The 25,701-nt window shown below is 49.6% G+C and overlaps 1 protein-coding gene across 4 annotated transcripts in view; it reads right to left on the bottom strand.

Moving 5' to 3' along the window:
* The window catches only part of SHROOM3 (shroom family member 3), a 131,115-nt gene that overhangs the window by 21,618 nt on the left and 83,796 nt on the right, over positions 1-25,701 (bottom strand). For all 4 annotated transcript variants that reach the window (XM_065634659.1, XM_065634662.1, XM_065634660.1 and 1 more), the window contains one exon: positions 9,843-9,971. In XM_065634659.1, coding sequence (XP_065490731.1) covers positions 9,843-9,971 — 129 coding nt within the window. Of the gene's footprint in view, positions 1-9,842; positions 9,972-25,701 lie in introns of those variants that run through there.

Here is a 25,701-nt window from a genome sequence, read left to right as displayed (position 1 = left end):
CGCTGTTCCCAACATTCAGACAACCCGCTCCCCATCATGTCTGCAAGGCAACAGGCGTGGGCAGACAAGGGGTTATCGCTGAGTGGGGGGGTCTTCCCCTCCTCCTCCCAGCCAGAAGCTGGGGATCTCTACAGCTGGGGATGAGCCAGGGACACTCACAGGGAGCACTTTCCAGGCGGGCTGGCTGCACGGGATTCCAATGGATGCTAAAGGGCCGCTTTGCTCAAAAGGTTCCCTCCGTTCTCAAGCGACGGCTGGCAAAGTCATCTAAAGAATCAAATACTGTGAGGGGGTGGGAGCCCTCCAGTGCTGGTTTGATCTCTCCTCAAGTGCTTCTAAAAACGCAGGAAGGGATGTGAGGAGCAATGCCAGCTGTCCCCCCGCAGCACGTGAGCCCGGGTGCGTCCTCGGCGCCGCACGGCTGCTCGCCACAGTCACCGCGCTAAGGAAGGCCAACAGCAGCTCTTAGGAGGAAAAAAAACACCGACAACCTTATTTAAAGCACATAATGGTGCAATGGAAAGTCAAAGCAGGGGATTAGCGATCGGGTCCCTGAGCATGCCGCACAGACTCTCCTTCGCCCTGGCCTTTGGGCTTGGCCTTAATCCTCTCTCCGCTTCCCACAGGGAATCTCTCCCCCTGCTCTAGTGCTCATCTCCGCAGTTTCTAACTCTTCCCGCGAGAATGAGGGGCAGCACCGCTCCTGTACAACGCTGAAGATCCAAGCGTGACAGCCCGCAGGACAACCTCGACCACCTATAAAGCATAAATGCAAGAAGAGGATGTGACACATCTTGTAAGTCTTTGTCTCACTGAAAATTCCACAGCATGTCCTGAATAAAGCAGTAAACAGATTAAAACGCCCTCTTGTAGATGTCAACCAGACACCTAAAGAGGACTCTCTTAGTACTGCCCGAGATTGTGGAAAGAAAAGATACAGGAAGGTGTACGAAGTAAAAAATGATAGGGTCAAATCCTTCAGTGGCACAACTTAACACTGGCACCAGCTGATGTTCTGCGACATAGAAAAGCATTGGCAGAAAGTGAGAGGTAGAACCATTTCACCAGTAGGTTTTCCACAGGGATTTCATCAGCAAAGGTCATTCACTCATCATCAGCTAGAAGAAAAAAGAAAAGGGTATCTTTCTCCTTTTAACACTTGTTGTGACAGGGTTGTCTCAAAGAGAGCTGAGCTGGAGGGTGAACTGACCCAAGCAGCGTTTCAGCACTGCATGCGTAGGTGTGTGCAGAACAGAGCGCTTTGGGTATGCCCCTTGCCCAGGGAAACAAGGAACCTGGCCGCTGCCGGATGAGAAGCTGACAAAACTGTTCGTTAGGAATAATCTGCATCCTTGCCTTTTCCATTGCAGACGTTTACAGACTCTTTGTACTTTTGAGTAGTACAAGCCCCTAGCATTATTGTTGTGCTTGGGAAAGCACACTGAATGATCACCAGCAAAGCACGTTATCCCTTGATTTGCTCAGTAAAAAGGGAGCTGCGTAGCCAATCTTTTGAGCCATGGGTGTTTTAAACCCTTTTGGTTTTTATCCTTGTAATAATACAACACGTGGACAGCGGAGCTGTGAATTTCAGTCAGAAGACATGCCATCCCAGCTCAGCGCGGGATAACCTTGCGTTGTTTCCACACCTACCTGACCCTGGAAACGTGGATTAAGGGTAACTGAATCTTCGGTGAGCTTAAGCCAGGAGAGGAAGCGCCGGGGTGCACATGATCGCCAGTTCGTGTTGCAGGCAATCTGCGAGGAGGCGGCAGGATGGACGGATGGGGGGTCTGCGCACACACATGCACCCAAAGGCAGGGAACAGAGGGCTGGATCCTGTCCCGCTAAATCAACCGAAGGACTCTCCCCGAGACGGAGCTCAGAGGGTGTAAAGAAAGGCACGGCCGATGCTGTTGTGCCTGCGTGTGGGCGTTGGGGAACGCCAACAAGTTCCTCGCTCCAGCCTTCGGGAACACCTGAAAATAGCACCTCACTTCACACTACTTCCTTAAGCTTAGTTTATCATTATTATTGCTCAATTAGGGAGGACTGGAACTGGAGTGTAACGTGACAGTGAGCACCACAGTGGCTACAGGAGAACAGCTATCTCCTATTTCAGATCTGGGGGGAGCTGAACACGGTTAATCCGCCAATTTTGCAACAGCTTTTGGTTACGCTTGCTTTACTGCAGAGCACCATGTTCAGGAAGCAATAAAAACCAGTGCAAGACCAAATTCTTTTTGGCAAGTAGGGCAGAACTGCTTTTGTAAAGCCCCAAACTTCAGGTCCTGATTCACCCCAGACAAACTGGCTGAGTGATAAAACTTGCAAATGCAGCAGCTAATTCCTGACTTAAGACAAATAAATCATTATATCTTTAACTGGCATAAATTTGGTGTAGCTCAGTTGCTTTCTACAAAACCAGGAGCAACAGCTGACACTGTTCCAGGAGGTCATAGAATTTCAAAAACCAGAACTGTAATATAATATTAATATAATAATAACAATATAATAATGATAATGATGATAATAATAATAATAGTCATCATTATCATCATCAAAAGCAGCTCGTCCCCTTATCCTTTATACTAGTTCCTCAAGGGCTGCACCTGTACCATACCTGCGAAAACTTTTGGACAACCTTATTACTAAAAAATTCTCCACTTCAGGTAATGGAGAAAGTGATCCCCCTGCTGTAAATGCCAAGGCTGGAAAAGAGGCTCCCGGTTCCTCACAGGCACCTCCAGCGATCAGATAACTTGGGCATCCAGGTCAGGTTGGCATCACAACAAATGCCTCGGAGCGAAGATACCTGCAGAAGTCAGCGGACCTTGATGCAGCGCTGGCATCTAAATAGGCTCCGTGGCAGCTGTAACACAGATTACACACCAGATACTGCCAAATTCACACTATAAACTGGAAAACCAAAGGGAAAGGAATAGTTTTAAATCTTGTCCAGCTGCTGTTATCTGGGTGCTCCTTGTTTCTATACTAACCATGGCATTTTCTGACAGTCTCCTCTAACAGTCTGGCAAAGGCTTGATGCAGTCTGGGCTGCAAAGACCATACTGACATTTCTATTTTACCATTAATAGCTCTGTAGCTCTTATTAGGAGCTACAGTTCTTCTCTGTAATCTCTGTAGATTATTTTTATGCTTTGTATGCAAAACAACAATGGAACTTTATATAAAGGTACCTTGGCACTAACTCCACAAATGAGTTGCCTTCTAAAGAACAGCCATCTGAAGCTTTCTTCACAGTATGACCAAAAGGTTGATTTATCTTTTTCCTGAGGTTACAAACTAAAACCGCACAGAACAATGCACTCAATCTAATTTCTGTTCTCTACGTACTGTTCCTTACCGAGGCCAGAGTACATGCACAACCTGAGCACTTTGCAATTCAAATGTACTCTCGCCCTGCGTCCCTTGAGAGCACACAGATCTATCTGTATTAAAAGGCCTTATCTTTAAGCAAAACAAACAACACAGCATCTTCAAATTGCCATTGTACATTTTTCTACATTTGTATGCAAAAATTTCCCTTTTCCTAGACCTCCAAGTGGAGCAGTTTTTGGGAAAGAAAAATAAGGAAAAAAATATGTTCAAATAAGACAAGAACTGCAGGTGGATGACTGTCATTATGCCCAATTTATGGGACTGGTTTCTCAGGATGAGAAGCGGGAAGGAAGCAGTTCCCTCCCTCGTGTGCTATATCCTGCTCGTTCACAGAGCAGGACCCTGGGCACCCCACGGCAGGTACTCGCTGTGCAGGTCAGACACAGCGTTGGAGGCTCCAGGCAAGCTGCTGGAGCTGGAAGAGAAGGATTTCGCAAGGAAAGCACCTTCTCTTAGGAAACACAGACTGAATTTTATCCTTGCAGACCATAATGGGATACAGCTCAGCCTTCTAGAAAGCTAATGAGCGAAAGCCAAGAGGACAGTGTTGTAGTTGACCAGTTAGCAGCTCAGAATCGTCAGTGTCTCAATAAACTGATGTATTTCTACCGCAGCACACCCAGAGAGCTCGTGGGGAGTTAAGTGTTCATCAGTCTCATGTCTGGCCAATGCGTCATCCCAGACGGCTGAACAGAGACCATTTGTGAACAACTCCTCTACCACTTACCTTGTGCTCATTTTTCCCTGGCCCAGCAAGCTTCAAAATCCTCCCCAGCAAAGCAGCAGAGAACGCTGAAGGGGAAGGCAGCAAAACCTTTAAGAAAGGCATCTCTCACCAAGAAGCAGAATCCATTTGCGGATTCAGGCAGGAACACTCATCACATTCTCCATGATGCGCTGGGATGGTTTTGACCAGCTGCTGATGTTAATGTGTCCAAGAAAGAAGGGAAGAAATGGAGAAGAGATCTGAGGCCAAGAGGGTCACTCTCTGCCCTCGTGGAGAACTGCGATCACCGTGAACATGCTTCCCCAGCCGTGCGGCCCCGGTGGCTGTGTGGGACGTTGCTGAAACCCCAAGGGACAGGGGTTCGGCTGGGGAGGTGGGAAGGGACAGAGACCCTGCAGTCAAGACCCTCCTCCTGTAGAAGAGAAGAAAGATCTGGATGCAAGTGCAAAGTGTGTGCCTCTCAGATCCAATCATAGGCACCAAGTCACAAGAGAAAAGGCACAAAGGCAGCTGCCCACCCTTACCACGTCATCCTCTCAGGGATGAAGATTTCTAGCTACGGATATTTCTAAACTAACAACAAGTCTGTGGCAGAAGTAGCATGTCCTGAGCCGTACCCTACCACACGGCATGGTAGGTTCTTTCTGTACAGAGAGATGCTGATCACAGCCATTTGTGTGTACCCTCCCAGGGCGACTCTGTCCCTGCACAAACACAAAGCATTAATAAGGGGCTGATTTTTCACCGGTGCGGACCGGTCTCTGAGATGGTCCCATCTAAAAGGAGCACCAGCGTAACAAGGGTGCGTTCTACAGATGTCCTATCGCATTGCTGCAGTCCCTGTGCCGAGCTGCTAAGCAGGAGATGAAGGAAAAACTAAAGCACTCAGAAGCCTATTAAGATTTCGACCGAGCGAGGCCACAATCTACTCAAAGCAACGTCGTTCTTAATTAAGGTTCAGTCATGGTTCTAAAAATAAGCATAACAGACGAGGCCAATTAAAAAGAAGCCGGACCATAATGGTGTCAGCTTGATGTGTCTGTCACGGAATCTGTCTTTTTAGGCTCACAGAGCACTTCTGGTAAATTCTGGGAAGGAGAGAATCTGCAGTGAGCTTTATCGCTTCACAACTTTGACTAAAAAGAAGGAGGACCAGTTAGAAAGACCTGAAGTATATGAAATTATATTCCATGTCATGGATCTTGGGCAACAATGTCCCCTCACCTATAAAGGAGAGTCACACCCCCACCTCTCTTTATGCTCAGATTAAAAGTTTCCTTAAGTGAAAACACCACGGAAAAAAACTCTCAGCTCAGAATGCTTCGATCAGATGTGTGAATATTCTCATACCAGGACTTTCTTTTCCCCAATATGTACCTCTTTACAACTTCTAGAGCACAACTCCCCTCCTAGAATACTCCTAGGCAATGCTTTCAGAGCATCTCACAGCTTTGAACAGTCTCAGTCTTCAACCAACAAAAAAGAAAAAACCTTTAGAAAAATATCCCAGCCAAGTTCAGGTCTTTACCCCAGAACGGTCTGGCCTCATTTCCCTCAGGGCCCTTTCTCAGTGGCACAGGCAGGTGTTGTGCCCATGTGTTGTTTCCGGCTGATGTCAGACGCTATTTCTTTTTTCTCCTTGATGAGCATCACTTGGGATGTCTGGCTTGCCTCACAACAGGCTGTAAGTGCCTCATCAGAACCAGCAGACAGGTACCAAGCTCCCTGAAGTCTCTTTGGGTGAGGATGCAGAGGATCAGAGGCTTCTGCTCAGGTTTCCTACCATTACCACCACCAGCTCTTGGGGAAAAACTCCCCACCATAGCACTGTGAAGAAAAGCCCTGGGTGAAATAAGAGATGACAACCATGTATGTGGATGTACACATGGATTTTTTTATACAGTTCTCAGCTCCACATGCAGGAAACAACCTCTCCCTCTTCTACCCCTGGCACCAAAATCAGGCAGAGAGAAATGGTGAGCAAAGATTATTTTGTGGATGGGAAGGACCAAGGGCACAGCAAGGTGGCGATTGGTGGGATACACCAACATGTCAAGTGCTGCAGCAAAATTTGCCAGTTTGCAGGAGACCCAAGATGGTGTTTCTTTAAAGAAATGCTCTTTGCCATGGGCTGCAGAAGGACGTGCTGGGATCGCTCAGAGGTGATGGCAGCTGTGAGCAACAGTCGCTCCTTGGTTGAACTCAGGAACAGTCAAACATTGTAATTAATGATTATTGGCCTTGCGCGTCACACCTCTGTGTTATCACATTTCTTCGGTAACCTCCAGGCTGCTTATCCGAGAAAGAGGCATTTATCCCTTTTCCAGAAAGGGAAACAAAGGCCTGGAGAGGTGAAGTGCCTTCCCTAAAGCCAGCCAGCGGGCCTACCGCAGAGCTGAGAACCGCGCCGTGCGCTGCTGCCGCTTCGTGTGCCCTTCGCCCAAGTGTCTGTCTGACAGGCGATATTCACATTGAGCTCTTTGCCCTACACAAAGAAAGGGTCGCACTGACATTCCCTGACACTAACCAGACAACCGGCTTGAATAGAAACAGCGGGGCTTTGGTTATTAGTGTGAGAGGTGATGTATACAAGCTTCATTCTTGTTGATTATCAGATTCGAGGACTTTGTCCCACTGGGATCTTCTGACAGCTTTCTTTTTTTAAAGAAAGCATTACCAAGCAACATGATAAGTATGATTTAAATTGCAAAATAAAGAGTATTTCAGCACTCTATTTTGAGACAGTACTTGCTGCCAGGATAGTCTGTGTGTGCTGTTCACACAGGACTGCAGCTCAGAAATGTGAAAGCCAAGGCAGCCTCCGGCCTGGTACTTTCCTTGAATGAGGAGCTGGATTAAAGACGCTCTGCAACTTTCCTCTTCTCGCTACGATTTTACTCACTGGAAAAAGAGGAAGAAAGAACAGACCTGGAAAAGAGACAGCCGACTAACTGAGGAGATTCTTTGTTTCAGCTTTTGTCTTTAAAAAGGACCCTGTTATATCCTGTCTTCCCCAAGCATTCGCATCACCTCTCAGAGCACAGGTAGAAAATCTCAGCGGCCGGACCCTATGGTGACTTACGCTGCCTGTGGCGCTGCAGAAGTCACAGAGCCGCATTCATGTATCTGTATCGATGAACTGGCCCAATGGGCTTAATTCAAATAATTTTTCCTCATTCTTCCCCAGTCAGTAAATTATTTAAAAAGACAGAAAAACAACCATAGTTCAGATTCTTTCACACTCCGATATCAAACACACAGCAACTTGCAACAGGAGAGACTTAGAAACAATGGAAGGAATGTGTTTTCCCAGTCTCAGTGCTTAGGAGGGACTTGGTGGCTGGCAGCAGAATCGTTACCCTGTGAGCCTGATTACCCAAACGAAACGTGGACAATGAGCCACGGCAGGTAACCAAGGGGATTTTCAGGGCGTTGCAGACGGTAGCTGGCTTCTCCTCCGAGTTACAGGGCTACAAACCACAGACAACGCTAATAAACTCAACACCAGAGTGCTAAAGTAGAAATGATACATGGGAGAGAAGAAGAAGGTCCTTTAGGCATGTGCGCTGACTATATGTACGTGTGTACCTACTGTCGTGTGGGGCTCACGAACGCACGGGTTTCTGAGGTACTGGGAGAAAAAAAACGGGTACAAGGTTCCAAGGGGAGTTTAAACTTTTAGCAAGCCAGATAAATTCATGATTTACTCCTAGATGAGAATTCACCTTCCCACTGTTCCTGCAGGGAGTGGGCGGGATAGGTGACATCCTCGAGTATCTCACCAAGATTTACATCAGTGGAGAGAGAGCGACACAGCAGATATGCAGTGATCTAATACAATTAAAATCATAGAACCGCCAACAAATCTGTCCTCTCCCTCATGGAAACTTCTAATCATATTGCTAATAACCATTTTTTAGGTGAAAGACACCCCTGCATCTGGATTTCTAGACCTAATTCTTCTCCCTTTCACATCTCGGATTGCCCTTTACCAACGGGTAGAGCTGTAGTAACATGGCTGGGCTGGCTGGCAACACCACCCTGGCCTTATTTATTTTGCACAGTGGAGGAAATGCGCAATCGTTGTGTGTACTCTCAGGAGGGTGAATGGCAGACTGGTACCGTGCTGCTCCTTGCCATAGATGCTCACCTGCAACACCTGAGAAACCGGCCCTGAGCCCTGGATTTCCCCTTGGACGAAGGTCATTCATTCATTCATCAGCCCGAATTTCAGAAACCAATCGGGACTCTGACAGCCTGTCACCTTCAGCACCTTGGGTGTGTCTGTGGCAAGTAAACAAGCAGGGGAATTGCACCCGGGGTATGGCCAAAGCAAAGGCTGCCGAGCCCGAAATACCCTCCCACACTCCAATTCTTACACATTAAAGCAACTTCCTGTTTGTAACCAAAGCTTCAGCCTCAGTTAAACTACCGAGATGTGCAGACGCAGCCCCCGACACCGCCAGAAAAGTAATGCAAGACATCGGCTCTGCATCCAAAGACAAATTAATCCAAGCGAAATGCTAAACTTTGGAGCTTCTGTGGCGATCTGCTACTAGATTGACTGGCAAGCAGGATTTACAGAGGGCATATACTGAATAACTCATTGCTATAGAAGGTGGTGGATGTATGGGGGCTTCTTCCCCAAATTCAATGTGGGTCATATACCTCAGGAACTCCAGAGCCCATAAGCCGGTCACAGATAAATCTCTCCCTCGCAAAACAAGCTTCAGAAGAGACTTTAGCCTCTAAAATCTGCTCCAGCCCAGAGAGATATCATTTATGGTCCAAATCCTCAGCTGGGGGAAAGCAATAGGAATTTGCTGAGGTTACACACGTGAACACTGGTGGAAGAGCTGCACAGGGTCAGCATCCCTAATGGGCAGAGCCGCAGCGACTCCACTAAGGTCAGCCAGTTTGCTCCACAACTGCTTCCTTGCTGATAAAATCAGAAAGTGACTTCATGTGCCGCATTCCCTCCTCAGCCGCTCGGTGACAGGCGTGGGGCCACATTTCCTCCAGCTACAGGCAATCGGTGGAGCTTCTTGGCTTTAAGTTCAGGTCTGAATGCAATGTTGCCAATAAAAGTCACTGCTCTAACTCTGTAGTGCAAATCTCAGAGGACTGAGACACAAAAATCTATGAGGTCATCCAGATTACCATCTGACTGATGTAAGAGGCTCTTTCGATGCCAGCAAATGCTTTGCCTGAGTAAATGCCATTAGATTTGGCCCCAAACTGCACAGAAATCAGGCACACTGGCTGATCCAGAGCAATTCAGGAAACTGGCCTCGGAAGACTGTTAATCATTTAAAAATGCAGACTGGCACTCTGCAGGGTTGTCATGAACGCCCAGCTCCTACAGAAACTCTCAGCTGGAAGGAGCCAGGCGGTTTGGGGAAGCCAGGCACCTAAACCTGGGCAGCCGCAGCAGGCTGACATCGCTTGCATGGAGGTACTTCGGTCCCGCATGTGTGCCGACCTTCACCACCACAGACAGAGCTTCTGGAGAGACAGGACACCTCTTCCAGCCCCCATTCTCAGCAAGTCATCCCGCTGGCAGCCAGAGCGGTGACTATTTTATACCCAGCCCTGCGTAGGTGTTACTGACACCCAGCAACGCTGACGAATTAATTTCCCTGGCACTGTGCTGAGGGCAAGGAAGCCTTGGGAAAAGGTGGGCAGACAGGGACACAGATACACACATTCTCACCTGGTCTTCAGCCGCAACTTAACTCCTCCCGACCACGTAGTTGTGCTGGGCGGAAAGTCAGCGGTCACGCAGGCTGGACTGGGCGGGCTGGGAGACAGGCCGGTGCATCCCTTGGCTGCATGTGTGTCCCTGCCAAAAGAAACCAAGGCCATGCAAAAAACGATGCACAAAAAACTCAGCCCTTGTATCCTACACTGAAAAAGCATTTTAAGACAGAAGGCAACATACAGGTGCAGGGGGCAAGGCACGGGCATCAATCTAGTTTTTAAAAAGGGCAAAAAGAAATTCGCAGAAAGCCACATGTATCCCTTTTCTTCTCTATGCCATTGCCCAGGCAGGCTGTAAGAGCGAGACTTCGCTCTCCTTTATACTTTGGCAGTGGTCAGTCCCTGTGAGAGCCCCTCATCACGGTTTTGGAGGAGCTGCACAATACTGCAGCACGAGAGAGATCAGCTCCTGCATCCACAGCACAAAACCCATCCCTCTGCATCTGCGTTTTGGGACCCACAATCCCTAAATGTGGAATTCAGAAGCTCCACTGCAGGATGTGCCCTATGCACACAAAACCACCTTACAAGAGCTCAGGAAACGCTGTGAACGCGCAAGAGAAAAGCTCAGAGAAAGGTCCACACAGGGAGAGTAAGGAAGAGAAGCCTGCCCTCCCCCCCACTGATATTCCCACAAAGTCAGCAAACAAATATTTACCCCACTTGACCAAACGCATGCAGAAGTCACACAAACATCGCGTAACCATCGCTTCAGCTCCTTCCTTCCCGCAGGCACAGGAGAGCCTGAAACAATCCTGTACTCTCAGTGGCTCCCATTTGTAAGCACTGATTTGAAATGCCCCTAGCCCAAGGAACCCCCCGCCGAAGCGAAGCGTGTCTGGGAGGAGCGGCTCCGCGGGCCGAGGTGCTGCGATGGTGTCTGCGTGCTCAGCGGGCTGCAGGCCGGGCGCACACGCCGGCACGGGGGGCTCTGCGCGGCTGAGATGGCTCGGATGCCATTGCGGTGAGAGGCCAGCCGTCTTTGTGTCCGCCCGGTCCTCCCCCGCGCTCCCTCCCCGAGCCCCCACGTGCCAGGCAGGAATGTTAAGCCTCACATTGCGGATGAGATATAGCGGGGAAGCGCAGCGGCACTTTCACCTAGATTAGGGAAAGCGACTGGTCCGGAACGGCCTTTTTGCTCACCCTGCTTATCTTCATCCAAATTTTACCCCAAATCCCGCCTAGCCGCCTTTTCTTTCTGTGTGCCAAATCCCGCTCTTCTTTGTCTCTCCTCTGAGATGATGTCAAGCCGCTCACCAAACTAGAACCGTCCCTCCCTGCTCCGGTACCAGTCGCGCTATCTACCAGCAGCACAACCTCCCGTCCTGCAGCTCTGTCAAGTGCCAATGCCATTAACTGCTCCAATTCTCTTTCCTTACCAAGTCCACCATGAAAAATTCCTAAAATTAGGGGAGATCTCACTGTGAGATAGAGAAAGGACAGGAGAGCTGCTACAGATGAAAGCAAGATTTAAAAGATTGTGCATACACAATTTATATATACAAACAGGTGTACAATTTTGGAAGCAAAATATATTTATGGCTGTAGTGTTTAGAGGACAAAGTCCCCTGCTTAAGAGAGATGGTCCCAGCCACAAAAACCTGCATTTCTGCCCCTACAACACCGTCCCAGAGATTTCGGTGACAAGGAGCCCCACAAGGTGTTTAAGCACAGCTCAGGTTTGCGGTGAGGCTGCCGTGTACTGTGCTGGAGCCTGACGAGGTGTCTCGGTGACAGTGTGGGCGCAGGGTCCCATTAGAGGGGAACGGATCTCAGCAGAGCGCTTCTCTTAACACCAGGGCAAGTCCTGACCTCTGTCCTCAGGCCTCATTTCCCACCCTGGCAACGACCGTCCCTTACACCTCCCTGGTTTGCTAACGGGGCAGTGAAGAGACAGTTTAGATGAGGATCCTTCACAGACAGCTTGATGTTGGGGTGACGTGACCTTAGTTTAAAGGGGAGAACAAGCCATACCTGCCTTGTTGATTTGGGGTAACCCTTGTGTGAGTCAGAACTGTATGTTCCAAGGTGCCACCAATGGCCACAACCCTCCTCCCGACACCAAAACACAAAGTCAAAGCCATTTCTTTGAGAGGATTCTCCGAGCGCTGTTTCAACCTGTTTGAAAGCAGATACTGGCCCAGTAGAAGATCTTTGCCATGTTCACAGGAGACACCTCGGATGAGCAATAAACCTTCCTGACTTTGTCTCTCCCTGGCCACACAACAGCTGTGCTGCGGCTGGGAGCGAAGCTGCTCGTGTCTTCCCTCCGGTCAGCTCTGGCGTGCTCTGTAACAATATTTAGGACGGGGGAATTGCCCCTGTGCCAAATACATTAAAAAGAGTAATCAGCAGCCTGAGAAACAAAAACAAGTAAGTGCCTACAGCTTTCGGAACACGTGAAGAAAGCAGGAGACAACACAGACGCTAAACTCTGCTGCGAGCAGAGCTTTCCGAGTCTGTCACTGCAAAGCATCCCCATAGGGATCCACACAGATCCAGCCCCCCCAGCCGCACAGGCGGCGGGAGGGGGAGCAGCCTGGGACCAACCCGTGCTCGCCAGCAGGCAGAGCTTTGGGGTTTACCTCACAGAGACAAAGAAACGTTAATTAGTGTCTGCATGGGCTCTGGGCTTGTTGTTGGGGGGTAAGAAGGAAATGCAGTGGAGTTTTTCTCCAGCCTCTTAAACAACTGTAATTACTGAGCTCTGTGTGGAACAGCGGGCTCAATAAGACATTGAAAACTAATCAGCCAGTCTATAAATAAGACCATTAATCAAGCTCAGTGGGGAACGCAAGAGATGAGGGTCCCTCCCCCAGCGGAGCACACGGCCGTCGGGGATGGAGCAGCACAGAGGATGAACGCCTGAGGGCTGCACTGGGGGGACATCCCCAAAAAGGACCTGCAAACCCAGCACTGCTCCTCCACTCACAGCCTTCTGCCTCGCGCTTGCTCAAGTGACCTGAGTGCTTGCCCACAAGATTGTCTAAGACATTTCTAAATCGTTTCCTAAGGCAGCTCTAACCATTAGGAGTGTCCTAATCTCCAGAAAGACATTTCTTCAACCATAACGTGGCAAAAACCACCTGGGTGCAGAGCCTGCCTTGTGTCCTGAGTGTCGTCACCCCTCCTCTGCAGAGCAGCCGCTCTCTGGCAGCCCGACTGCCGGCTCTGCAGCAGCGCCCAGCGCGGGATGCTCTTTAACGCTGGGGCTGCATTTTATTTCGGGATGTCACAAAGCACATCACAAACACATAGCTAAACAGTACCCTTGGCAAGGAGCGGCCTGCAGTTGTTCTTTTTGTTATCGTGCCTTCCCAAGCTGGCGAGCAGGAAACCTGGCGCAGTCTATTTAAAACTCCTCTACCTCCCACCTGAGGCTGGCAGCTGCCTCTGAAATCTTTCCTTTTCTGCGAAGCTCGTGTTTAATTGTGAGTTGGTACTTATACCTGCTGCTTCCATGGTGCCCTTGGTATGTAATACCACACACGTTAATGACTAGCTGTACAAAGACACTCTGCTCAGCTTTTCCCCTTATCTAAAAATATGCCGTTAGGTTTTTCTCCTGTTGCCTGCTCAACCAGCACCAAAGAACGCAGTACTACAGATTGAAGTCTTCATTAAGAAATGCCTTAGGAAAATGCCTGATGTTTTAAGGAGATCCTTTGCTTTGGACCCCAGATGACTCCGACCTCGCCAGCTGCCTTATCTGCCTCCTGTGCTGACCTCCTGTTACCTGCATACTTGAAACGGTTTCATACCGTTTATCTTAACCTTCTGGGCGCTTCTTTCTCACCTTCTTCGGTTTTCCTTATCCTTATTTATAATCTTCACATTCCAGTAGGGACTGGCTTCCTAAATCAAGCCTAGTCAATAGGTGTGGGTGCATTCCTCTGCCCAGCAGATCCCCCAACCATTATGTTTGAACCAGGCTTTGCAGAGATATTAGTTTCAAGGAATTAAACTCCAAGTTTCATACAAATGGCTCCCTGAGCAATGGAAGTAGCAGAAATCATTGCTCCACTAAGGAAACGCTGCAGTGTCGGCTCAGCTGCCTGGCTACAAGTCCCAAAGAGGAGAGAGATTTTGCACAGAGAAGCCACACAAAACCAAACTTGTGAAGCTTTGTCTGCTCAGAGCATTTGTTTTCCAGCACACCGGCCTTACGCTGCTTCTGTCTGCACCACCGTCCCCTGCTCTGCTTTCGTCTGTCTGTCTGCCGTTCCCGGTGCAAGTCTAGGATACGGCCGAGATCATCCATGAACAGCACCTGGGCCTGTGGTTAAAAATTAGTACAATTTTTAAAAAACTTTTTAAAATAGTTTTTTTCCTAATGGTTCCAACTCTTGGAGTCATGATAACTTACTTTAAACTAAAATGTCAAGTTTGCTGCATGGTAATAGAAGACTTAAGTCCCTGAGGATCAAACCCCCAAATGTTAATAGGTTTAGTAATTTTTAATGTCTCATTACCTCTAAGCCCACTGCTTTTCCTAGACAAGAGGATGGAGCTTAAATTCTGATTTTTAAATCATTCAGGATAGACAGGAGTGTTTATAACCGCTATGAGAATTAAAAGCTTTCCTAGAAAAGTAAATGCTCACATGCTGATGCTTCTGAAATTGAGATTTAAGCAAGGAACTCCTCTTCCAAGTTCTACGATAGGCATTTCCTGATGGATTTTCTCTTTGTCTGAAATGAGAACGTAAGAGGCAAACCTCCTCCACCACAGAAATAGCCAACAGCACGGCCACAAAAATCAGGAGAAGCAGCAACAAAGCAGAGCTCAGCCCCGACAGCCCTGCGAGGAGGAGCCGGAGGGGTTAAGGCTGCTGTTCCATCCTCACAGCGCCGCGTTACACAATGTCACATCCTGACACCCCCGGCTCAGCCAGGTGACATGAGGACAGCTGGGCGGCTTCACCTCTGGCTGTCCCCATCCCGCAAGCTCTCAGCAGCTGATGAGCTGGAATAACGTCTCCTTGTGAATGAAAACGCCTCCTCCACGCCAGCCCCCCACGTCCTGGCAAACAGCAAGCCTTCCTCCTCCTCCTCCTCCTCGCTGCGAAGGAGAGGGCTCCGGGTGTGGAAGGGGAGACACCGCGCTCATCCCACAGCACCCACCTTGCGCTCTCCAGCGGGTGCTCTGCAGATCCGCTGCTCCGCCTGAACTGCAAAGACGGGATTGCTTACTTGGCTCTTGTTTTGTTACCTCCTCTGGCTACTCCAGAAATAGCCCGTAATCCACCTATCTGTCACAAGCACAGAATCTCCTTTAGCTGAAGTGGAAGTGCCCTGTGTGTCAGAGCACAAAGATCCAGGTTGTCTCCTGGACAGGGCACATGGGAGTCTTAGTTGGCACCAGCATCACCTGCACAGGTTTGTTAGTCTGTTCTCATTGTACCCCTGAGCCAGACAAAGAGCCAGGACCAGCTGGAAATATACGGACAAAACAATTTTGCCATCAGAAAAATTCTCGTAAGTTGAACTAAAACTTTTCTTTGGAGGGCCTGTGGTGTGGACTAAAGCTTTTGCTGGGAAAAGTCTCTCAGTTTCTAGGTAAAACCTCTAGCCTGACACTTAGGCCGCTCACCTGAGATGTGGAAGAGCCAAGTTCAAGTCCACAGTCTAACAAGGTAGATAAGGAATTCAAGACTATTTTATGGACACCTTCAAACTCAACAAGCTCCTACCTGTGAAAACCCCTGGAAAGACTCTTTCATCCACCACTTCCAATGTAATGGCTCCTACGTGCCGTATTTCAGGGCAAAGAAATGTGGAGGCCAAGAAGCCACTTGGAATTAATTAAGACTCCCAGCTTTCCTTCTAGGAGGGCTCTTCGCTTACACAACTCCAAGCCAAATGACTTCAGTGAGCAGTGTCAGATCCACAGGGAAAAAGTCCGGAGAAAGGAGACCACACTTTGACTATGCAATACCACCTAGTCCGACTTGTCCAGTGTTTTTCTGGCTTTCCCTTTTCTGAGATTGGATGGGTTTGATTTGGCCTGACCTCAATCCCACAATCCGGCCACGCTGTGTTTGCACAGACCCACACAAACAAGCTGCTTCGGGGCTGTACCTGTTTGCAAGCAGAGATCTGAAAGGAGTATTCACATTCATTTGGGTTCCTCACTTAATCTGGTATTGGCCAAGGGATCTTTGAGAAAATGAACTCCCTCTTTGTGTGTGAGAGAGACCTAATCCTCGTTTTGCCCTGGAGGATTACTGGGTACTTAGAAAGGCACTCACATGCACATTTTTGGCTCATGCCAGCTGCATTTGGGTCCACAATATGTACTGTTCACTTTGGTCTTTAGGTCTGACAATAGGCATTCCACTGCACCCGGACCTCGACCTCAGAGGCTGCCGCACTTTAAAAACACCCTAAATGGACGCTTTCTGAAATGCGGTGTTTGCACGGGCCCTCAGACGGCGCGTGTGAATTGGGCGGGCAGGGGGCAGCTGGGCACGCACCCGAGACCACAGGCCTTTCTCGTGCTGCCGAGCCAGCCGGCCGAGCGCGGGCTTCCCTGCACAGCCCCGCCAAGAGACAGGGACCCTGGATGGAAGGAAGAACCTGTAGGGCTGGGAAATCAGTTTGCATCCCAGTTCCTGGCTTTTTGTAATAGAGGTTTACAGTTATACTCAATTATCGCTTAGTGTTTGTGCCACGCTCCCAGCCAGAGAGCTGGCCTGCCCAGGCACCGGAGCCGACCCGTCCAGGTTGGAGGCACCGATATATAATAAAAGGTCATTCCTTTTATTATAGGAATAACAATTGCTGTAATAATTCCCAATGCCCACTGCTGCGGCACCAACTCTGTGCAGAGCTGACCTTCTCAGGAGGTGAGAACTGAGAATTGAGATGCTTGGTCTGTCAGATGGTACCACACAAATAAGTGGAGTGCAATCCACCCTGCATCCAAACTCTCCTCACAAGTGAAATGCTTTCCTGCACCTTGCACTCAGAGTTTTTAACCCTCTTACAAAACAGGTCTACCTACTTACTGTGTCAAAACAAAAGTAAAAATACAGAGAAACGACATTTTCATTCATTTCTACCCCAGGATTCACACATCTACAGACTTGCTCTTGACTGTAATGAAAAACTCAGATTACATCAAGTCCCACCGGCCCACTGGGAAGCTGTGGGATTCGCTTGGGGAATCGGAGCATCATCCCTCTTCATGGGCTGCTCAGGACCAAGAGGCCATCAGCAACAACCTGTCAGGCCTGGCCACAGCAGATTGGGATCAATTCTGTCGGAGGTGCAGAGTGCTCAGATTTGTTACTCAGAGGTGCCCAAAATGAAGATGATGTACTGCAGAGCTCAGGCAAGCAGAAGGGTCATTAATGCTTCTCTCCCTTTAAGGCCATGACTATCACACGCAGGTAAAACAATAACCTTATATTTACAGGTTCTGGGGTATCCCAACGCTAAATCATGCTGATCAAAAGCCATTCAGTGTGAATTACAACATTTAGCTTCTCCTACATAACACAAAACAAAGCTTAAGCTGGCTGGAAAGGACAGGTGTAAATGAAAAAAAAATTTGCAGCTCCTACAAAGAAAGGTAGCCATAGAAAGAAAGCAAAAGTCATACAAAATAAGAACTGTTTTCCATCTTAGGATTAGAAAATTTAGACAATTCCATAGGAAAAGACCACAAGCCCTCCACGCTGAAGAAATTATGCTCACGGAGAGATTCCATATGCAGAAGATATTTTTCCAGAATGACTCTTTTTACACTCACCCTTCAGAACAGCGATATTTTCCAGATACAAAAGGAATGTCCTAGGGAGGGGTCTAAATGCCAGGCAGGACTTGATCCCACCTGCGACCTGGCCACGGGGTGCAGACCCGAGACCCGAAAGGTGAGACCAACCCTCACTGGGAACCTTTTTGGACAGCAAACAGGAGCTGGGGCCAGACTCGATCTGCTGGTTCACTGCTTCGCGTGAGCGCTTCCTAATATGTTAAAGGCAAAACAAACTAGGTCAGTTCAGACCAGCAATTTAAATGGTTTAAAGCTAAAGATTAAGGGAACGCTTACAGGAACTGTTCCAGTGGCAGATGGATGAGATCTCTGGCACAGATGAGCGAGCGAGGGTATTAATCTCTTCCGCTGGCACAGCTGGATCTCCATTCCTGGCATGCATACACATAGCGCTTTAACGAACCTGCCCTGAAATCTTACCCGGGCAGCTAGCTCTCCTTGGAAAATACGGGTGTTACTGATGTGCTGGAACTGTAGCTCAGCTGGTTTTTGAAGAACTGGTCTCAATGGTTGCTGCTGAGCAAGTGACAATCTGGACATCTCTTCAGAGTGGGCAGAAGAAAGCCTCATATTCACGTTTCTCACAGGTGTGGTGGATGTTCAGCATCTAGAACGACTCAAGTCTGCAGCCGAGTTGTCTCTGTCTCTCTAACCTGACTACTTTGCAGTGTCTCCTGGCACGCCAGATTTTGATTGCAGTAACTCGAGAGGTGGAGTGCATTTTACAGACCTAAGTCACCTTCCCAAGTGTAGCAATGCCCAATCCCCATAATATGAGCTAATTCTTATAAGCTGCTTCTCCACCCCACCCACCCACCTCTGCTTGGACAGATTCCTGAGTCCCGTACTCAACACAGCATCCATCGACTTCCTCAGCACTTCAGCAGGAGACCTGCTCGAGTGAGAAATGAGTAGAGGTTGAGTAAGCAGATAAGGATTTAGCCAGCTGCTTTGCAAAATACAAAATCTCTGCAGCATCTGCAGCATCATTTTGCATAGGGTTCAAAGACCTATAGCTCTCAGGGACTGTACAACCGACAAGCAAGGGGAAAAACACAGTTACTACAGAACCCAGCTACGCCTGTTAGCTGTGCATCCATCCTCGAGGCAAGAAACGCTGTCTCTGGTTCAGCACACCTCTGCACCACGTTAACTGGATAGGTCCTGTGGAAAACCAATGTACTAGTCCAGGGAGGGCAAAAATAACCTGGCAATAGCAGAAAAGACTTGAGTTTTCAGGTACGCACAGAGTCCACAGAGCGTGGTTTAAGCACAGAGCAAACAAAAGCCTGCTGAATACAGCACAGTTGCAACCTGGTGCTCACCTCCTTGCATTGTTGTTTTTCAAGAGTATAATGAGTTTGCTGTGGTTACTGTCCCCCTGCAGCAGTGATATCACTTGAGCCATAAATGCAGCTACAGATCAGTGCAGGCAGCGCAGCCTGAGGAAGGGAAGCTGTTCCAGTTATGACAGTGTGCCCAAGCTAAGGCTCTGCCCTCTGAGCATTCTGCGATTCTTTGGCTTTCAAAGAGAGCGCACACGGCTAGACACAGAATATTGGCTGCTAAGCTAAGAAAAAAATCTAAATATGTTTGCCACTCAAATTATTTTTAGCATCTGCCAGCCTGACAGAGACGAGAGCTATCTGGCAAGAGGAACAGGATGAGGAGTGCAGGTATGACAAGAAACATGGTCTGAGAGCGGAACCCTCGGCCCCCCTCACCTGGTGCTGTGTCTCAGCGCATCCCCGACTGCTCACACAAACCACCTCAGAGGAGGATTAGCATCGAACGGAGATGGAGGAGAAACTAACACCGGAGCCACACAGGCCTGGGCCATTGCCAGCGGCCGGGTCTCGGCCCCAGCGGGACGCTGCCTGTCTTTGCACGGCACAGCTGCGGAAAGACTTACCTTGTGTCTCTACATGGTGAAGTCTTACACAGCCTACATCAGGAACAAGATTAATAACACCATCACTGATACGTGAACAACTGCTAACAGTAAAGAAGTCATGAACGTTTTTCTGTTAATCACAGGATCAGGGAATGTACAAATTTCAGGTCATGTAGGACTAGCTCTACTGTTACGCAGCGTAACCAGACCTCTGCCTTCCTCCTGCTGAAAAGATGCTGCAAGTATCTTTGCTGCACATAGCCGTATGTGTGGGAGCGCTTCTGTGTGCCCTGCCAACAGGAAAACTCTACTCTGCCAGCCCGTTTACTGCGTTTGGGTCTGACGATCCCGAGTCCAGACCCTGAGCACTCCTTGGGCTCAAAGCAAGGCCTGAAGCTGGGACTTGCTCCCACAGAGGCCAGGGGAAGCCCACACACTCACCTGGATGAGCGCAGGGTCTTTCCCTTATTATTCCTCAGTGTGAACACCAGCACCCTCTCAGAGGAAGCCACGTTTGCTAGGGACACACCATGATCAATAATCAGTCTGGAAATCTCTGCTCTGCCTGTCAATAGGGAAAAGGGGAGCAATGCACATCCCCGATCTCAGCCTCTCCTCATGCACAGGACATGCTGTGACCACCCTCATTAAAAAACGAAACAAACAAACAAAACCAAAAATATAACCAAAAAACACCCACAAAAAAGCCCTCCAAAATCAAGTCTTGACGGAGCCAGTCTCAAACACAAATTGTCGTTTGAGTCAGAAGCGCCAAACTCTTTCACAGAGGGAACAGCAAACCCAAATCCTATTAAGCAGCCATCACTGTCAATAGTTATTCCTCACAAATCAGGGACAAGTAGACTAATAAATGGTGTCAGACTGAGCCTGGTGAGGTGGAAGAGGAAGGGGATAGCCTTGGGGAAAGGGCATGACACATTAATCAGCATCACCCCTGCAAAACCCTTCACAGAAACAAGGTAGTAAACTCATTAACCACTTAGAAACTAAGCTCTTTTTATACTTCGCACAGTGATAGCCCACAGGTTCCAGCCCGAAGGTTTGCCATCCTTCATAACAAAGCCACTGGGCCCTGGAAAATCTTTTCCTTTCAATCTACCTCTCAACACACACCTCTCTCTGGTCTGGAGAGGCTTTGCTGGATTAACTGCTCTCTTCCCTGACACACAGCAGCACCGTCCTGAAGTCTGGACTGCAGTGCGTTAAGCACTCAAATTAGCACAGAGTAAGAGTGCTCCTGGGCCAAAGACATCTGCACGGGAAAAAAAACCCCAACAAATAAAGCCATGATTTCACAAGGCAAACTTTAGATATTGCAGCTTGTCCTTCTGCCCCGGGCAGTGGTACGTGCTAACGGCATCACACGCACAGCCGTGCCGCAAACCGGGGAAGGGAGCCGGCCCAGCTTAACTTCAGCCACGGGACACTGCTGAGGATACCTGTGCCCGAGCCTGGGGACAGAGCCGGCCTTCCCCTGCACCGTTGGCACAAAAAGGAGTGCACGCTGGGTGAAACGCAATGACGGTGGCAGGTCTTGCAACTGATGTAGCGCAGTGAAGATATTTGGATTTATATTTGAACCCTACTTGACACACAGGCAAGATTTTGGGGTTTGTTTGTATGCTGTTGCTAGGTCTGCTTTTACCCCTGTATTTTCTTGTTTCTCTTGCTTGCTGCCTTATTCCTTGTCTGCTGCACATGGGATCTAACAATTTGCCAGAAATAGCCAGGACCAACACACACCCTTAACAAACTGGCATACAAAATGTTGCAAATTACACTTCAGAAGAACTTGTGAGCTGTGTAACAATATGGTTTCCTTCTCCCTGCCCAAATGAGCTAACTTGATATTAAGACAAATGCACTCCAGGCTCGGTCTTTCCCTCAGGGCTGCAGCACAGTTTTTGGAGCGATGCTTGTTCCTCTCTCTCCGGGCAGCTGAAGCTGCCACAGCATGATCAGGGTGCAGCCACGTTGTACAGGGGGGCCTGTCCCCATTATAACCGCACTGTACACTGGCCATCAGTTATCATCACATACTTCACTTAAATTAGTCCGAAATGGAGTCTGTCTCCAGCCCGAAGCCGGTTTGTAACTGCAAAGGAATCTGTGCCCTCCGTACCACACGAGGCGGGATCAGGTCATCGCTGGAGAGCACTTGGCCTTGCTATTTTTATTGCCTGGCTGAATACTTTCCTTCGACGCCTGCTTTAAGTTGCTGAAAGAACAGTAAAGATGAGATTTTTTTTAAAAAAGCAGACAGGCTGATAATCCATAGGAACTGTGTCCTTTTAACTTTTGGATGTTTCTCAAGTCTCTGCCCTTGTTGCTGGGATGCTGAAGGCATCTTCAAGTCACGACATGATGAAATCTAATCAGGGTGAAGTGGGCTGGTTTCATTTTCACCAGATTCCTCTTTCAAAGGCACAAATTTACCCTTTTGATACCCTCCATACCACTAGAACTGAGCCAATACATTAGTTTTAGCTACATCCAAAAAGAACCCCAACCCTCTTCCATCAAGAACAACTGATGACTGAAATTCTTCATGTTTCTTTAAACCCAAAGGACGGTGCCACTAATTCAAGCACTGGTACAACTAGAATGGGAAGGATTAGAGAAGTGGCTCTCAGCTGAATACAGGCAAGCACGTGTCACATCACGGTTAGCCAGGCTGTTCACCCCAGTTAAAACTTGGTAACGATCCCACTAAATCACCACTTTCAAACATACGCAGTTTCTTCTCATGTGTTTCTTCTTTCTACATGGGTATCACAAAGTTTTACACATTTATGTCCTCTGGCAACGTTGGGCTCTTTGAACAGAATCAGCTGTTTTCAGCACAGCACTTGCCAACAGAAAGCAAATGTTTGTGAAGATGAATTGCCAGTTTGCGTCCTTCTCCTCCGCAGTACAGAAGACCATTGGGGAACATCCCGGTGGTGGCAGTGGTGACAGAAGGGTGAGCCACCCTCTGCTCGAAAATGAGGGACGCTGCCATCCCGGAGGCCGACAGACAGGCTTGGCCAAAACGGGTGCAAGAATTAGGCAAACACTGTCATTGTCCCTCCCCTGGCTTACAGGAGTTCAGCTGAGCTCTAGGGATTGTTCATTCAGGGCAAGAGGCTTTATCCCCACTGTGCAGCTCGCCTGTATGGCCGCTCATATAAAGGTAGTCTTTGTACGGCGAGAATCAGGACTCCCAACCGCACTCTTACAGGAATCCAGAGCACAAATAAGCCTCCACTTGGGGACAGCCATGAATAAGCATTTGTAACGGGCAATTAGTACTTAATTTCAAATGTCTGACCTGTTGCCGACTTGGGGCTAGGTCTGCAGTTAGCGAAAATCAGCTTCATTCCACTTCCATGTCAATAACAGGTTTTTACACTGATATTATACACAGTGTGGCTACAGCGGGCCTGATCCTGCTGAGCATAAGCTGTTCTCTACTCCCACATCCATCAAAGCCAGCCAGCTTGCCACCGAGGGAACCGAGAGCTCATCACACGAGCTCTGCTGAAACCTGTGCTAAGGGTCAAGTCAGCCTACTCCAGGTTTAAAATGGAGTGTTTGTTGTTGAATCAGGGCCCTCAAAACAGGGGTTCAGCCTTCAGCCCTTCCCCATCACCCATAACGCCATTCCAGAAGCAGAGGTGCCATGGTCCTGGATGTCCAGAGCCAGACGCTGAGCCATGGTTACCAAACACCCAGTGCTGGCCAGGAGAACTCTTCGTCTAAACAAATGTTAGCCAAGCTAGCAATTCTGGTTGACATCACGCAAGTCTAGGGAAGAGTGGCATTATAAAACGCCCCATTTGACGTCATATCCTGCTCATTTAGTTCCTTATACTGCCACTAAGATGAGGAAGCCCAGGGATGGACCAGGCTCCACTGTGCCAGATGCTCTGCAAACACCGCAGCGAAGGATGATTGCTCTCCCAGAGGGTTTACCATTAAAGTCGGGTCCGCCCTAACTAAACAACCACAGGAAGGATGTTTTCCTGTCACTGCTGTTCCCTCAGCACCCTTCTCACGTCCAGCTGCTCACTGACACTGGCTGCACCCTACCACAAGGTGCACAGCTCTTCTCCCATTGCTGCCAAGACCTAGGCCACCACGCAGAGGGAGAAGGGCTCTGCATCACATCGCTTTTCTTCTCATCAGAAAACCGAGGTCTGTTGGTTTGCCACCTGCTGAACACAGGGACACATGAGGAGGCTTTTGGCTGCTGCAGGGTCCCAGCTTGCTGTCCCCCGAGGCAGGACGCTCCCCTGCCGCGGGCACAGCCCCTTCTGCTGAGTGATGCCAAGGAGGCCGCAGCTCACCGGGTAGTCAGTCATTGGCTTCTCAGCAATGTCTTATACCTAAACTTCTCACCTGCTGATCTCTGCAAGAAAAGCCTCTGCAATTATTACATGACAGCCTGAACCTTCCGATAAAAATTACAGTCAATTATTTCAGTCAAACTGAACTTCCCTCTTCAATTTAAGAACCACAGGTACCAAGCATCATTCAACATAAGTCAAAAAGCTCTCGATCCTCTAAATCCCCATGTTATGGACCTGCAGGAGCACCCTCTTCTCTCCCCAGTCTCGGATAGCTTGGGCTTCACCTCTTCTAGCCAAAGCAGGTTTAGGGTATTGATTTTTCCTTAACATTGTTCCTACTACAATCAATGAAAATTCAATAACCACCTAGCAGGACCCAAGTCAAGCCTCCACTGCTAAGAAAATACACCAGGCTGCTGAGATCCACCCCTCGCTGGGCAAAAGATGGCAAAACACTGCCAAGGTTTGGAGCTTCAAGGGGTGCTGCTGGTGTGAGCGCATGGGCAGGGAGCACTGAATGGAGAGGAAATTTAAGGCTGGGCGTAGGCAGAAGAACATGCAAGGATCAGTCTTAAAAAGGCATTAGAGCAGCGAATGAGAAAAATGAACCTCTGGACCTTCTGAGCAGAAGCAGCAGAGGAGAAAATCAGAGTAAAGGTAAACGGGCAAATGAGGTCTGTGGGTCACATTCCTCCCAAATTCACAAAGAAAGATGCTGGCTGACAATGTAACATTTGAATATAATTCATTTTAAGGACTCTCTAGGCCATTCAAACCAGGCGATAAAATTTCTCAGCTTCTGTCCTGGTATCTCATTGCAAGGTGCTTGCCAGCAAAACTGCCTCCAAGAACACCACACTGCTTACTGAAACATGCAGCAGCCAGGCAGGGCACGCAAACAAGGAACCTCCTGCTGTTAAGATGCCTGGCGATTTCTTCTAGAGAAAGTGATGGAAAGAGACCCTTGGAACAGCCAGCCCTCGCCTAGCGGCTCTGTGGGCAGACAGGACAGCTGAACGATGTTGTCCTGGAGATATCCAAGCAATCAGAACAAAAGATGGGTTTGAAATCACACCTGGAGAATGCCTCCGGGTAATGAGCTGTTCACATGTGCACAGAGAACCACGGCAGGGGCTGATCGGACGCCCCTTCTCCCCCTGAGCGCTCCTCTCCTGCGTCCAGAGGCTCTAAAATCACCAAACGAGGAGATCGCACCTGAAACGGGAGGGGGCGGCCGCCCCCAAGCCTCCCCAGCCCCGGGAGGTTCCGCCGGTGCCCGCCGGGCTCCGGGGCCGCCGCCCTTTGTTAGCCCTGCCCTGCCCGCCCCGGCTGCCGCCACCCCCAGCCCTCCCCGCAGCCCCTGCCCGCGGCCGCCGCGCAGCCCGCTCTCCGTCCGCCCCGCCGTCCCCAGCACCCCGGTCCCCGCGAACCGCGGCCGCCGCGCCCCCCCCGGGGCCGCCCCCCACGCCCGCCGCGCCTCCCCCGCCGCTGCCGCCCGGCCCCGCAGCGCGATCCCCGCACTCACCGTGCCCGGGGGCGCCTCCAGCTCCCGGCAGCGGCTCCGCGCTCTCAGCCCCGGGCGGGGGCGCCGGAGCCCGGCGCTGCGGCCGCCCCCGGCAGGTGCCGCGGCGGGCAGCCCGCCCCCAGCCCCGCCCCCGGCAGCCCGGGAGAAGCGGCCCGGCCCGGCCCGGCGGGAGGGGCAGCACGGAGCCACCGCCCCCGCAAGCTGTCGGTGCAGGGACGGACGCCCCAGCGCTCCCCGCCTCCCCGCGGCACCCAGCGCGGGG

Source organism: Caloenas nicobarica, chromosome 4, assembly GCF_036013445.1.
Source record: "Caloenas nicobarica isolate bCalNic1 chromosome 4, bCalNic1.hap1, whole genome shotgun sequence".
NCBI lineage: Eukaryota > Metazoa > Chordata > Aves > Columbiformes > Columbidae > Caloenas > Caloenas nicobarica.
Note: the sequence above shows the minus strand (reverse complement) of the source record. Positions and strands in the feature narration are given on the sequence as shown.